The sequence below is a fragment of the Rana temporaria genome, chromosome 3, assembly GCF_905171775.1.
Source record: "Rana temporaria chromosome 3, aRanTem1.1, whole genome shotgun sequence".
Lineage (NCBI taxonomy): Eukaryota > Metazoa > Chordata > Amphibia > Anura > Ranidae > Rana > Rana temporaria.
Window position 1 is genome coordinate 486786746 of NC_053491.1, and position 15867 is coordinate 486802612.

At 44.4% G+C, this 15867-nt stretch overlaps 1 protein-coding gene across 1 annotated transcript in view; it reads right to left on the minus strand.

Moving 5' to 3' along the window:
• LOC120930806 (CD209 antigen-like protein C) overlaps window positions 1–15429 on the minus strand; it is a 64433-nt gene extending 49004 nt beyond the window's left edge. Inside the window, exons 1-5 of the mRNA XM_040341982.1 lie at window positions 15323–15429; window positions 12687–12767; window positions 10664–10774; window positions 7596–7637; window positions 4458–4496 (exon numbers count right to left, since the gene is read on the minus strand). Coding sequence (XP_040197916.1) covers window positions 4458–4496; window positions 7596–7637; window positions 10664–10774; window positions 12687–12767; window positions 15323–15356 — 307 coding nt within the window. The 5' untranslated portion in view covers window positions 15357–15429. The remainder of the gene's footprint in view (window positions 1–4457; window positions 4497–7595; window positions 7638–10663; window positions 10775–12686; window positions 12768–15322) is intronic.
• Between the last annotated feature and the right edge of the window lie 438 nt (window positions 15430–15867).

Consider the following 15867-nt stretch of genomic DNA (forward strand, 5'->3'; position numbering starts at 1 on the left):
GTCTGGTTTTTTTTCACCCGTCGCAACTTTAGTGTCCCGTCGAAATTCTCAAAGCCGACCGGCGTTAATTACATTCGCGCGCTGCACGTCGGGAAAATGACGTCACACGCATTCGCAGTACGGCCGGCGCGGGAGCGCGCCTAATTTATATTTTAAACGCCCCCAGGAGAGGAGGACCGCCTTACGACGGCGGCACTTAAGTTACACAGCGTGTAATTTCTACCTAAGTGCTTTGACGATCAGGCACTTAGGTAGAAATTTTAAGTCAGTGTAACTTAACTGCTGAGATTTAAGTTACGCAGACTTTTTGAGAATTTGGCCCATAGGGAATAATCCCCTCCTGTCGAAATTTAAAAATAAAATTCAAATTTCTCGGTTCCTCCCATTGTCAACGGCGGGGAGATGTAATTTGATCAAAATGCTGTGGATGCCACAATTATTATACGTATTGCATAACGCACCAATATGGATACACAAATATGGTTTAGGAAATAGATTGGGGGCCAGGTTATGAAAAGAATTACGCCGTTGTATCTACAGATACACCAGCGTAATTCGAAAATCCAGCCGGCGTATCATTGTTTTGTATTCTCAAAACAAGATACGCCAGAATTAGGCTAGGATCCGACTGGTGTAAGTCACTTACACCGTCGGATCCTAAATGCAATACTACGCTGGCCGCTAGATGGCTTTTACGTAGATTTCAGCATTGCATATGCAAATGAGCCGATACGCCGATTCCCAAACGTTTTTGCGCCGCTTCGCCATAATTTACGTTGTTTCCGTAAGCGTAAGTTTACCCCTTTTTTGAGGGGTAACCTTACGTCGGTCCACCGTATGCCATGTTAAGTATGGCTGTCGGGACAGCGTCGGGTTTTTCCGTTGTTTACGTCGTTTACGTAACTCGCCACGAATAGGGCTGTGCGTTAATTCCATTCACGTCGAAACCAATGTATTTGCAGCGTACTACGGAGCATGCGCACTGGGCTACGTTTAAGGCCGGCGCATTCGCAGTTCGTTCGGCACTGGGGAGCGCTTAATTTAAATACAAGCCGCCCCCTTTGATTTACGCGGGGATACGCCGGGCCATTTACACCACGCCGCCGCAAATTACGGAGCAAGTGCTTTGAGAATACGGCACTGGCTCCACTAAGTTGGAAATCTACCCACATATATGTGAGGGAAGTATCAAGGGCCCAGAACAACTCAAAAGTAGAGAGAAATGGGAGGAAGACCTGGGGACGATAACAGATGGACACTGAAGAAAGATATTGGAGAGAGGACTAATGACATGTGACAGTCTCGCCCGCACATAAGTTTTCATTCTTGAAGATGATACATAGGACGTATTAAACACCAAAAAGATTATTCCATCTTTGGTAGAGAGTAGATGCGAGATGCCCCAGGTGCCAGGATACGGGGGACTTAATACCTATGCTATGGAGGTGACCGAAATTGTTCAGGTATTGGCTGGGGATCCTCAATGTTATAAATACAACTTAAAAAACGAAGCTGGAGATGGATCCCAGAACGTGTATTTTGGGATTAGGGGAAGAAATGTGGAGAAGCCAGTACAATAAAAGCAGTATTAAGGTACCTCTTTATACTCAATTGCTCAAAGATGGCAAGCAGAGAAACCCCCATCAGTAAGAGAGTGGGTAAACACAGTTACCGAAACAATATGGAAGGAGAAGGTAGTATATATTAAGAGAAGAAACATCAGGGAATTTGGTAAAATGTGGAACCCTTGGTTGGAAAAAATGGGATATCCCATGTAAAAAGAAAACCCATTAACACAGACAGTAAAGTGGAGGGGTGGGGGATAGAAAACTGGATAAAGGGGGGTTATTGAAAAGGTTAACCACTTAAGCCCCGGACCAAAATGCAGCTAAAGGACCAGGCCCCTGTTTGCAATTTGGCACTGCGTCGATTTAACTGACAATTGCGCGGTCGTGCAACGTGGCTCCCAAACAAAATTGGCGTCCTTTTTTTCTCACAAATAGAGCAATAGAGCTTTCTTTTGGTGGTATTTGATCACCTCTGCGGTTTTTATTTTTTGCGCTATAAACAAAAATAGAGCGACAATTTTGAAAAAAATGCAATGGGCCAGATTCACAAAGGATTTACGACGGCGTATCTCCAGATACGCCGTTGTAAGTCCGAATGTGAGGCGTCGTATCAATGCGCCTGATTCAAAGAATCAGATACGCCAGAATTTGTCCAAGATACGACTGACGTGAGTCTCTTACACCGTCGTATCTTGGGTGCATATTTACGCTGGCCGCTAGGGGTGCTTCCGTAGTTTTACGCATAGAATATGCAAATGAGCTAGATACGCTGATTCAGAAACGTACTTGCGCCCATCAGATTTAGCTACGCTGTTTACGTAAGGCGTCGGTCTGGCGTAACTTTACCCCTCATAAAGCAGGGGTAAGTCATGTTAGGGTATGGACGTCGGAAACGTCAGGACAACGTCGTATTTTACGTTGTTTGCGTAAGTCATACGTGAATGGGGCTGGGCGTATGTTACGTTCACGTCGACAAAGCATTGAGCCGACGTATCTTGTATGCAGGATCTTCTTCCACTACCTCCTCCTCAACAGAATTATGTATGCAGGATCTCCTTCCACTACCTCCTCCTCCACAGAATTATGTATACAGGATCTCCTTCCACTACCTCCTCCTCCACAGAATTATGTATGCAGGATCTCCTTCCACTACCTCCTCCTCCTCCACAGAATTATGTATACAGGATCTTCTTCCACTACCTCCTCCTCCACAGAATTATGTATGCAGGATCTCCTTCCACTACCTCCTCCTCCACAGAATTATGTATGCAGGATCTCCTTCCACTACCTCCTCCTCCACAGAATTATGTGTGCAGGATCTCCTTCCACTACCTCCTCCTCCACAGAATTATGTATGCAGGATCTCCTTCCACTACCTCCTCCTCCACAGAATTATGTATGCAGGATCTCCTTCCACTACCTCCACCTCCACAGAATTATGTATGCAGGATCTCATTCCACTACCTCCTCCTCCTCCACAGAATTATGTATGCAGGATCTCCTACCACTACCTCCTCCTCCTCCACAGAATTATGTATACAGGATCTCCTTCCACTACCTCCTCCTCCACAGAATTATGTATGCAGGATCTCCTTCCACTACCTCCTCCTCCACAGAATTATGTATACAGGATCTCCTTCCACTACCTCCACCTCCACAGAATTATGTATACAGGATCTCCTTCCACTACCTCCACCTCCACAGAATTATGTATGCAGGATCTCCTTCCACTACCTCCTCCTCCTCCACAGAATTATGTATGCAGAATCTCCTTCCACTACCTCCTCCTCCTCCACAGAATTATGTATGCAGGATCTCCTTCCACTACCTCCTCCTCCACAGAATTATGTATGCCGAATCTCCTTCCACTACCTCCTCCACCACAGAATTATGTATGCAGGTTCTCCTTCCACTACCTCCTCCTCCACAGAATTATGTATGCAGGATCTCCTTCCACTACCTCCTCCTCCACAGAATTATGTATGCAGGATCTCCTTCCACTACCTCCTCCTCCACAGAATTATGTATGCAGGATCTCCTTCCACTACCTCCTCCTCCACAGAATTATGTATGCAGGATCTCCTTCCACTACCTCCTCCTCCACAGAATTATGTATACAGGATCTCCTTCCACTACCTCCTCCTCCACAGAATTATGTGTGCAGGATCTCCTTCCACTACCTCTTCCTCCACAGAATTATGTATGCAGGATCTCCTTCCACTACCTCCTCCTCCACAGAATTATGTATGCAGGATCTCCTTCCACTACCTCCTCCTCCACAGAATTACGTATGGAGGATCTCCTTCCACTACCTCCTCCTCCACAGAATTATGTATGCAGGGTCTCCTTCCACTACTTCCTCCTCCACAGAATTATGTATGCAGGATCTCCTTCCACTACCTCCTCCTCCACAGAATTATGTATGCAGGATCTCCTTCCACTACCTCCTCCTCTACAGAATTATGTATGCAGGATGTCCTTCCACTACCTCCTCCTCCACAGAATTATGTATGCAGGATCTCCTTCCACTACCTCCTCCTCCACAGAATTATGTATGCAGGATCTCCTTCCACTACCTCCTCCTCTACAGAATTATGTATGCAGGATCTCCTTCCACTACCTCCTCCTCCACAGAATTATGTGTGGACTTTCCATTTCACGTCTGTATATTTATGAGAACTAATTGCAAAACCAAATAATTTTTTTGTTTACAAACTGTTTTTATTGAGTACAAATGGGTGGTACAAAAATACAACAGATGCCAGGATAATTACAAAATTAGCAAGTTGTATATACGGAAAATCAGGAAAATGGTATACATTAAGGTGAATACATTTTTCTATAGTCTATGGTCAGTGTTTGTACAGTCTTTTATCATTACATACTTACATTTAGCCTTCAGTTGTGTCATTTCTTCCATATTTTTATCTGAAAATGGAAAATGATTCACATAAGTGAATGTTTCTTGATGTTTGATGACACACAATAACAAATATTTCTATGCTTGGGAGACACAGCTGTGGTATATAGAAAGGTGTAGTATTGAATGGCTGTATGCCAACTGTAAATGGAAATATCACATGATTATGTTAAATCTCAAATGTGCAAGGGTGGAAATCCATCAATGCACAAAAACAGTGCCCTACTACCCATTACTCACTACTCTCTTATTCAACTTGGTTATATATGTGGTGTCTCCTCCCACTACCTCCTCCTCCACAGAATTATGTATGCAGGATCTCCTTCCACTACCTGCTCCTCCACAGAATTATGTATGGAGGATCTCCTTCCACTACCTCCTCCTCCACAGAATTATGTATGCAGGATCTCCTTCCACTACCTCCTCCTCCACAGAATTATGTATGGAGGATCTCCTTCCACTACCTCCTCCTCCACAGAATTATGTATGCAGGATCTCCTTCCACTACCTCCTCCTCCACAGAATTATGTATGGAGGATCTCCTTCCACTACCCTCCTCCTCCACATAATTATGTATGCAGGATCTCCTTCCACTACCTCCTCCTCCACAGAATTATGTATACAGGATCTCCTTCCACTACCTCCTCCTCCACAGAATTATGTATACAGGATCTCCTTCCACTACCTCCTCCTCCACAGAATTATGTATACAGGATCTCCTTCCACTACCTCCTCCTCCATAGAATTATGTATGCAGGATCTCCTTCCACTACCTCCTCCTCCACAGAATTATGTATACAGGGGGGCAGATTCATATAGATCTGCGGATCTTTAGATCCGCTAGATCTACCTGGTTTACGATCCGCCGGTGCAATTTAGCGAGGCAAGTGCATGATTCATAAAGCACTTACCTCGCAAACTGCACCGTCGGATCCTAACTCCCCCGGCGGAATGCAAATTCCGCGGCTAGGGGGAGTGTACAATTTAAATCAGGCGCGTTCCCGCGCCGATTTAACTGCGCATGCGCCGGGACGAAAAAGCCCAGTGCGCATGCTCCAAATGACGTCGCTACGACGTCATTGTTTGCGGCGGGTACGTCGTTTGCGGCCATCGGTATTCCCGATCGCGGTACGCAAACGACGTAGAAAATTTAAAAATCGGCGCGTGAACGTCGGCCATACTTAACATTAGCTACCCCTCATAGAAGCAGGGGTAGCTATCCGCCGGAAAAACCCGAACGCAAACGACGTAGAAAACGAGCGACGGGCGGGCGTACGGACGTGAATCGGCGGTTTTCCTCATTTGCATATGCGACGGGTAAAAAATCGCGACGACACCTAGCGGCCGGCGGGAGATTACAGCCTAAGATTCGACTGGTGTAAGTCACTTACACCAGTCGGATCCAAGGGAGATCTATGCGGAACTGATTCTTATGAATCAGTCGCATAGCTCCGACGGTGGGATCTCACAGATCCGACCGTCGGGTCTCACAGATACGACGGCGGATCAGGAGATCCGCCGGCGTATCTCTATCTGAATCTGCCCCAGGATCTCCTTCCACTACCTCCTCCTCCACAGAATTATGTATGCACGATCTCCTTCCACTACCTCCTCCTCCTACACAGAATTATGTATGCAGGATCTCCTTCCACTACCTCCTCCTCCACAGAATTATGTATGCAGGATCTTCTTCCACTACCTCCTCCTCCACAGAATTATGTATGCAGGATCTCCTTCCACTACCTCCTCCTCCACATAATTATGTATGCAGGATCTCCTTCCACTACCTCCTCCTCCACAGAATTATGTATGCAGGATCTCCTACCACTACCTCCTCCTCCACAGAATTATGTATGGAGGATCTCCTTCCACTACCTCCTCCTCCTCCACAGAGTTATGTATGCATGATCTCCTTCCACTACCTCCTCCTCCTCCACAGAATTATGTATGCAGGATCTCCTTCCACTACAAACCTCCTCCACAGAATTATGTATGCAGGGTCTCCTACCACTACCTCCTCCTCCACAGAATTATGTATGCAGGATCTCCTTCCACTACCTCCTCCTCCACAGAATTATGTATGGAGGATCTCCTTCCACTACCTCCTCCTCCACAGAATTATGTATGCAGGATCTCCTTCCACTACCTCCTCCTCCACAGAATTATGTATGCAGGATCTCCTTCCACTACCTCCTCCTCCACAGAATTATGTATGCAGGATCTCCTTCCACTACCCTCCTCCTCCACAGAATTATGTATGCAGGATCTCCTTCCACTACCTCCTCCTCCACAGAATTATGTATGGAGGATCTCCTTCCACTACCTCCTCCTCCACAGAATTATGTATGCAGGATCACCTTCCACTACCTCCTCCTCCACAGAATTATGTATGCAGGATCTCCCTCCACTACATCCTCCTCCACAGAATTATGTATGCAGGATCTCCTTCCACTACCTCCTCCTCCTCCACAGAATTATGTATGCAGGATCTCCTTCCACTACCTCCTCCTCCACAGAATTATGTATGCAGGATCTCCTTCCACTACCTCCTCCTCCATAGAATTATGTATGCAGGATCTCCTTCCACTACCTCCTCCTCCACAGAATTATGTATGGAGGATCTCCTTCTACTACCCTCCTCCCACATATAATTTAATCTTTCTTATTTTTAGGACTCATGCACATTGGACATTTTGGTAAGTCTCCTAGACTCCTTTCCTCCTGGCAGCAGAGTTTTGTAAACTTGTGTAACAATTTTAAGCACATTTAGGCACCTCAAAGTTTGGGCATTCATTTATTTCAACAGCTGGATAATAATTTTGTTAATTAATGCTCAAGCTCTAGATGCCTAGTGCTTAGGCATGTTTAAACTTGTTGACATGCATTTACAATCGCTTAGGTGAGTCAAACATTTTTTCCTTAAAAACTTCTCTGCTCCTGGACATATTTTTTTTGTTTGCCTCTAAAAACGCCTGTCTCTAAACATCTGTAAACACTGTGTGTGCGTTAACACATAGGCTAACATGCAGGGGCATTTAGAGGCTGGAAGAAAATGCTGCTTATTTGGAAAAACTAATTACAGAAGCAACTCAGAATTTTATACTCACCGCTATTCTTCAGATGTGACATTTCTTCATTTATACGTTTGTCTGAGAAGGAAACAAAAAACGTATCAGCGAGTTTTCTTGATGTTATAGTACTCACATGTGCAAATGTTGTTTAACTGCTTAATCCCCGGACCATTTGGCTGGCCAAATACCAGGCCACTTTTTGCGATTCGGCACTGCGTCTCTTTAACTGACAATTGCGCAGTCGTGCGACGTGGCTCCCAAACAAAATTGAATTCTTTTTTTTCCCCACAAATAGAGCTTTCTTTTGGTGGTATTTGATCATCTCTCAAATATTTTATTGTTTGCGCTATAAACAAAAATAGAGCAACAATTTTGAAAAAAAAGCCTATGGCCCAGATTCTCAAAGGGCTTACGACGGCGCAATGCCATGTACGCCGTCGTAAGTTCTAATCTGGGCCGTCGTATATATGCGACTGATTCTTAGAATCAGTTACGCATAGATAACCATTAGATCCGACAGTCGTAAGGCTCTTACGCTGTCGGATCTTAAATGCAATTTTTTTTTCGGCTGCTAGGTGTCGCCTCCGTCGTTTTCCCCGTCGAGTATGCAAATGAGCAAAATACGCAAATTCCCGAACGTACGCGCGGCCGACGCAATAAAGTTACGACATTTACGTTGGCTTGTCCTGGCGTAAAGTTGCCCCTGCTATATGAGGCGCAACCAATGTTAAGTATGGCCGTCGTTCCCGCGTTGAAATTTGAAAAGTAACGTCGCTTGCGTAAGCCGTCTGTGAATGGGGCTGGACCCAATTTACGTTTACGTCGAAAACAATGAAGTCCTTGCGACGTCATTTGGAGCAATGCACCCTGGGATTTTTTACGGACGGCGCATGCGCCGTTAGTTCGGCTTCATTTAAATGAAACACGCCCCCTACCCGCCGAATTTGAATTACGCGGCCTTATGCCGCGTGATTTACGCTACGCCGCCGCAACTTTACACGCAAGTGCTTTGTGAATAAAGCACTTGCATGAAAAACTTGCGGCGGCGTAACGTAAATGACATACGTTACGCCGCCGCAGACATACGCCCGATCTACGAGAATCTGGGCCTATATTTTTTACTTTTTGCTATAATAAATATCCCTAAAAAATATATAAAATAACATTTTTTTTCCTCAGTTTAGACCGATTTGTATTCATCTACATATTTTTGGTAAAAAAAAACGCGATAAGCGTTTATTGATTGGAAAAAGAAGGGGGGAAGGTTGGGACTTTAGGCAGGGGCGGACAGGTAACTTGTGGGGCCCCCTGGGGACGAAGACACGTGATCCCGCGTCGTAACGCGTAGGGATTGGACGGACGGACGTACACCTGGAGTGACGTATGCTGGCGCCGTGGACGCCGCTCGTTTTTAATTTTTTGCTGCACTATTTATTTATTTTGATGTAAGCACAGGCTTTTTCTTTATTAAATACCCCTGATTCTTACATATTTCATGATTGGAGGCCCTCCTTTTGTTCCCTCTCTTTCCACTTGGGTCTGAGTACTATCTGGATCTACTGAGGAAGACGGGTACAGAGTGGCTGCGATCACCCATAGAGGATTGCCAGTGAGGCTTATACTGGATGCCCCTTACTATTGGCCTGGAGGTAAGAGCTCTGTGAGCCCAGGGAGGGATATGTGTGTTCTTCTGTCAACATTCTAAGTGGAATTCAGCAACACCAGCAGCTCCTTTTGGCAGTTTTTATTTTATATAGGACTATCTCTGCACATTGTCACTTTAGTATTCCTATTGTGATTGGTGATATCACTCATTCATTCATCATTTTTTGGGACTTTTTTCACTTTTATTGTTGGTTTCATTGCTTGTTGAGCTTGCTAGCTCTCTCATTTATATATTTATTTATATATTCATACATTTAGATATTTATTTGTCACTTATTATTATTTTTCACTTACCATGTGTGCGTGATAGGTTGCGCAGAATCCCATTTCTATTGATGTGTGGAGGTTTACCGACTTAATCAAGCCAATGAGTAAGTCTTTTGGTGGAAAAATAAGTTGTATGCAGAGCACACAGCCATTTCTCCTGTCTGCTAATAATAATAAGCACACATTTCGTCTTAATAATATAATGCATCTTACCAATCATTCGATTTCCCATTCATTCAAGTAAAAATACATCACCATCCTATGTTTTCAGCTTCACTGCCTGGGAGCAGTCTGTGTCCCTATTTTATTAAAATACTCACAGGAAGTGATGTCACCGTCACTAAAGAAGTTACCAACAGGAAGTGATGTCACAGCATGTGACCTTCACTCAGGGAAAATGACCATATAAGGACAAAGAGAAGATATGTAGGTGAATGAATGACTTCCTATTGAGCAACAGTCACTCACAATCCCATCAGAAGGGTAGATTAAAAGGATTGGCATTTATTAAAATAAACCATATAAGGACATCCCTCCAACAGGATGTGCAATACAATACAATACAAAACAATACAATACAATTAAAAGATTCTGATGGGTGTGTCTGAGCAGAGACAGGGTGAATGCAAGCTAAACAAACATGGACGCCATCTCTGGTCATAACAGCCCAAGACTCCCATTTTACCGCTGATAGGAATCTTTATTCTGCGCTATTCCAAAGGTCCATTGGTCATCCGGGAACACCTTTGGCTTGTTTTCAGCGGTAAATGATCCAGTGAGGTTTCTGGGTGTCATTTAGTGGGGGACAGCAATGCCACCAATAAATGAATGACAAGGGTTTGGCCACATTGTTCAATCGTTTGCCAAACTGCAAACATGCTGGGATGGGAAGAATTCATGGCAAACCCAAAGAACATTCCTACTCACTTCTGTACCCTGGTTCCTCTTCTATTACATCCCCTTCCCCTTGGTGCTGTCATTTTCCAGCCTTTCCACCCAACGTGATGACCCCCAAGAACCATAATGGTTATCACATCCCTGCCTGTCTGCTGTGGAACAAAACAATACGTTTAATGCAATCATCTGATAATAATTGTTCCCTCTCTGTTTTTTCCTTTTGTAGATACAATAACAAAGTGAAGAAAATTGATAAATAGTATAGAGATACTCACAGTAAATGAACAAGAAAATGGTGAGGATGACCAAAGCAATGAAGACCAATATTAGGAGGACCCCCAGGGTCAGTATCGCCCGGTTCTGTGTACTCTTGGCAGGCGGAGACTCTACAGAGAGAGAGGATAGTGAGTAATCCTGAGTGTATCCGCCGGTATAATAATCCTCCAAAATTCTTATCTCATATAAAGCCATATTATATTCATCCCAAATCATCTGTGTGATCCACCTCACCATACAAACCTGTAATAGTAGGTGATAGTAGGTGTGATATTGGGGATTGTATAGCTCAGTGGTAGATGTGGGGGGTACTCACTTGAGCCATCGCCCAGTCCATTAGCCTTACTTGGTGAGCAGATGAACATGAATTTTTGCCAATTGACTGTATTCATGATGTAAAAATGTTGTATCTTTATATGTACTATGAATATATTCTTGCTAGTTTATGTATACTATATTGTATATTATACAGACCTTCCTGAAGAAGCGGTGTTAACCGCAAAACCAGTTGAGGTTTTGGCCTTTCTCCACTACAACAGACACGTGACGGTCTTCCGTTATCAAGAATGCTGTTTTCTATTGTGCGGTTCGGCTCAAATGTTTTTAATCTTGTATAAAGTTTTTATGTTCAATAAATATTTATTTATTCTATTTTGCTTGTTGTGTTATCAGTGCCTAGAAAAGTCCAAATCAACATCCCTATTCTTGGTGACCATTTATGGGTTAGACGGCACTAGCAGCCCTCACCCTATGCTCATCCGGTTCAACTCCTTATCAGTGGTAGATGTGTTACAGTGGGCCCACGTGATTCAGGAAGTCTGTTTTGGGGGTTGGTGGCCCACTTTTATTTATAAAAAAACTAAAAGATCACAAATCAGTTGCCCATGCAGGGGATTTTCAACAACACAACAGATAATGAGACTACTAAGCCACCTAGCTCACCAACATCAGAGCCTTCAAATCGCTGTGCATTCTCCAGCAGCATGTCCCCAACACTGTGGTTGAATAATTTGGGGGACTCCTCTGTGCATTATGGAGGGGCTACAGAAGGGGTGACTGTGGACAAGGAGCCGGTGGAATAGGCCGCTTTGACAGCTGAGTTGGAAGGCAAACTACTCTGAGCATGGGTAACAGAGGATGAAGACGGCTTTCTTAGATACTGTCAGGTACCTTTTCCGAGGCAAAGATGCTGAGAGAGGCTCCTCTTGCGGCTAAGCGCAGTATACCCCTAAAGGTGGTACCGGAGGTATAGGTCTCAAAGAAGCACGGGTTGCCAGCAGATTGAGAAAGCTTTAGCTGATGATCACTTGGAGACTTTGCTTGAGAAGACAACAAGGAGTATTATGGACAATTAGTAAAAGCTTGGCTGAGGGTAGAAGACAGGAGAGCAGATTGGAGGCTGTGGTGAGGCCAGCTGAGGGTCAATCACAGGTAAGTGATAAGCAAAGTCTGTGAGCCAAGCCGGGGGGGTCAAACACTGGTAATCAGGCAGGTGCAAGTATAGCAAAGTCCATGAGCCAAGCTACAGGAGTGAGAGAGAGGGGGAGCGAGAGAGAGCGATAGGAGGAGTGCGAGAGAGAGAGAGAGAGAGGGGAGCGAGAGAGAGAGAGAGGGGGAGTGAGAGAGAGGGGGAGTGAGAGAGAGGGGGAGTGAGAGAGAGGGAGAGAGAGAGAGGGGGAGCGAGAGAGAGAGAGGGGGAGCGAGAGAGAGAGGGGGAGTGAGAGAGAGGGGGAGTGAGAGAGAGGGAGAGCGAGAGAGAGAGGGGGAGTGAGAGAGAGGGGGAGCGAGAGAGGGGGAGTGAGAGAGAGGGGGAGCGAGAGAAAGAGATAGGGGGAGTGAGAGGGGGAGCGAGAGAGAGAGCGAGAGAGGGGGAGCGAGAGAGAGAGGGGGAGCGAGAGAGAGAGAGAGAGGGGAGCGAGAAATAGGGGGGGAGTGAGAAAGAGGGGGGCTGAGAGGAATGGGTGATATTAGTAGACATGTATCTAATGTATGAAGAGGATACCCCTTATTATAATAACTTACCTTTGACTTTTAGTGTTTTCTTCATCCTCTGTACATCAAGATCACACGTGTTGGCATATACATTGTCCTCACAAGAATGCTCTGCAGAGAACCATAAACCTTCTTATCAGTATTGTAGATTTCAGGGAGGATATTCAGATATAATGGAGCTCTATGTGAGCAATGCATTCTCTCCACTCAGTATTCCTTCCATGAGAGACCCACACATGTCAGCTACTCTAATAATAATCTTGTAGCATGAAGGTTAAAGTGGAGGTTCACCCAAAAACTCAATTTTTAACATTAGATTGAGGCTCATTTTGTGGAATCGGGGGGGGGGGGATCGGGTGTTTTTTTTTTTAATCGAAGCAGTACTTACTGTTTTAGAGAGCGATCTTCTCCGCCGCTTCCGGGTATCGGCTGCGGGACTGGGCGTTCCTATTTGATTGACAGGCTTCCGATGGTCGCATACAGCGCGTCACAATTTCCTGAAAGTAGCCTGTTCAACCGGCATTCGGCTACTTTCGGCTACTCGTGACGCGATGTATGCGACCGTCGGAAGCCTGTCAATCAAATAGGAACGCCCAGTCCCGAAGACCATACCCGGAAGCGGCGGAGAAGATCTATCTCTAAAACGGTAAGTACTGCTTTGTCTTTAAAAAAAACACCCAATTCCCCTTCACAAAATGAGCCTCAATCTAATGTTAAAAATAGTTTTTCGGGTGAACTCCGGCTTTAAAGTGGATTTAGCATTGATATGTCTTCATGATAAGAGAAACATGCCAAGTCATGTGTTGGGATATCACTTCCCTCACAGAGATCACAGGACTCCCTCTCCCCGCTAATGTCTGTATCTGATTTTCTTTCCAGAAGAACGGAACCATCTGTGTCTCTTCTGGACTGAGATTCTGTTCAGAGAGGACACAACCATGTAAATCTTGTTCACATATATGACACAGCAGCATACTGTATATGCTTATGCCTAAGGATCTGATTGGTAGAGGTGCCAATCCTAATAGATAAATTACGAAAAATACAACCATGGAGGAGACTTTGAGGCACCAATAACCATCAACAAATGTATATAAAATTAAATAAAAAATATTAAAGCATGATTAAAAACATCAATGGGAATAAGACATAATATGTGCAAAATAGGAGGAGAAACAAAACATACAGTGCTTTGGAAAAGTTTTCATACCCCTTGACATTTCCCACATCTTGTCACGTTACAACCAAAAACGTAAATGTATTTTATTGGGATTTTATGTGATAGACCAACACAAAGTGGCACATAGTTGTGAAGTGGAAGGAAAATTATAAATGGTTTTCAAACTTTTTTTACAAATAAATATGTGAAAAGTGTGGGGGGTACATTTGTATGGCGCCCCCGGAGTCAATACTTTGTAGAACCCCCTTTTTCTGCAAGTCTTTTTGGGGGTGTCTCTACCAGCTTTGTACATCTAGAGAGGGACATTTCTCCTCCATTCTTCTTCTTTGTAAAATATCTCAAGTTCTGTCAGATTGGATGGAGAGCGTCTGTGATCAGCAATTCTCAAGTCTTGCCACAGATTCTCAATGTGATTTAGGTCTGGACTGTGACTGGGCCATTCTAACACATGAATATGCTTTGATCTAAACCATTCTATTGTAGCTCTGGCTGTATGTTTAGGGGCGTTGTCCTGCTGGAAGGTGACCCCCCCCCCCCAGTCTCAAGTCTTTTGCAGACTTTTTCTTCTAAGATTGTCCTGTATTTGTCTCCATCCATTTTCCCATCAACTCTGACCATCTTCCCTGTCCTTGCTGAAGAAAAGCATCCCCACCACATGATGCTGCCATGTTTCAAGGTGGGATGGTGTGTTCAGGGTGATGTGCAGTGTTAGTTTTCCCCACACATAGCGTTTTGCTTTTATGTCAAAAGTAAAATTTTGGTCTTATCTTAGCAGAGCACCTTCTTCCACATGTTTGCTGTGTCCCCTCCCCCACATGGCTTCTCACAAACTGCAAACAGGACTTCTTATGGCTTTCTTTCTCCAATGTCTTTCTTCTTGTCACTCTTCCATAAAGGGCAGATTTGTGGAGAGCATCCCCCCTATGCGCCACCTAGCGGCCAGCGTAAATATGCAGCCTAAGATACGATGGTGTAAGACACTTACGCCGGTCGGATCTTAGGGAAATCTATGCGTAACTGATTCTATGAATCAGTCGCATAGATACGACCCCGCAACTCAGAGTTATGACGGCGTATCCGGAGATACGCCATCGTAACTGCTCTCTGAATCCAGGCCCAGGAATATATCTATTTTCCCTGATGGGGCACATTGGACTATGTTTTATAAAGATTTTCTTTTTTTTTGCCTTCATCTGGATCAATTGTAGTATAGAGCTTTGTATATTTATATTTATTTATTTGATTGTTGAACTTGACCGGCTTTGGTCTTTATTCATTCTGACTAATTCTGTAATCATGTCACTCGTAGGATCAAGAAGAGCTGTTTTTTCTCTAACAAACATAACACAACTTTTGTATTGGTATTTTTACCAGGCCAACAAATAAGAAAAGCTCATTAATTACACCCACTTTAAGGATACTACACTTTTTTGTCAGGATTCTCACCTCCTTCACCATTCATACAATGATCACATCTCTGACCTACCTGACTCCATCTCCAGATTCTCAGGTCTCCTCATTGCACGGTGTCGGTGCGGACAAACCCGATTCCGTGTCCTGCAGAGTCGGTGTCTTCACTATCTGTGATTGTTATCTATAGAATATTGTTAAAAGAAGATGTTGCCCGTTACTACATTTTGGTTTTAGGAACTTACAAAAGCCACAGAAAGAGGAAGTGTATGAATTTCTGTATTTTCTGTAAACTATTTCTGACTTAGATATTTGAACTTGGGGGGGTTTCTGGCCTTGGAGCGATGTATAATACATTGGGGTACATCACTCCCCATTAGGGATGAGCTCTGGGTTGGGCTGAACCCACGATAGGACTGTTTTAAGGCTGTTTGGTGGTTCTTTGACTGGCCAAACGAAATAGGTGTGAGCTGAGCTGAACGAGCGAGCAGTGATACATTTAGCAGCGATATTACTGGGGTGGATTCAGGTAGGGGCGCGCACTACTACGGAGGCGCAGCGTACCGTTTTAACGCTGCGCCTCCGTAAATTACCGGCGCTACGCTTCATTCACGAAGCAGT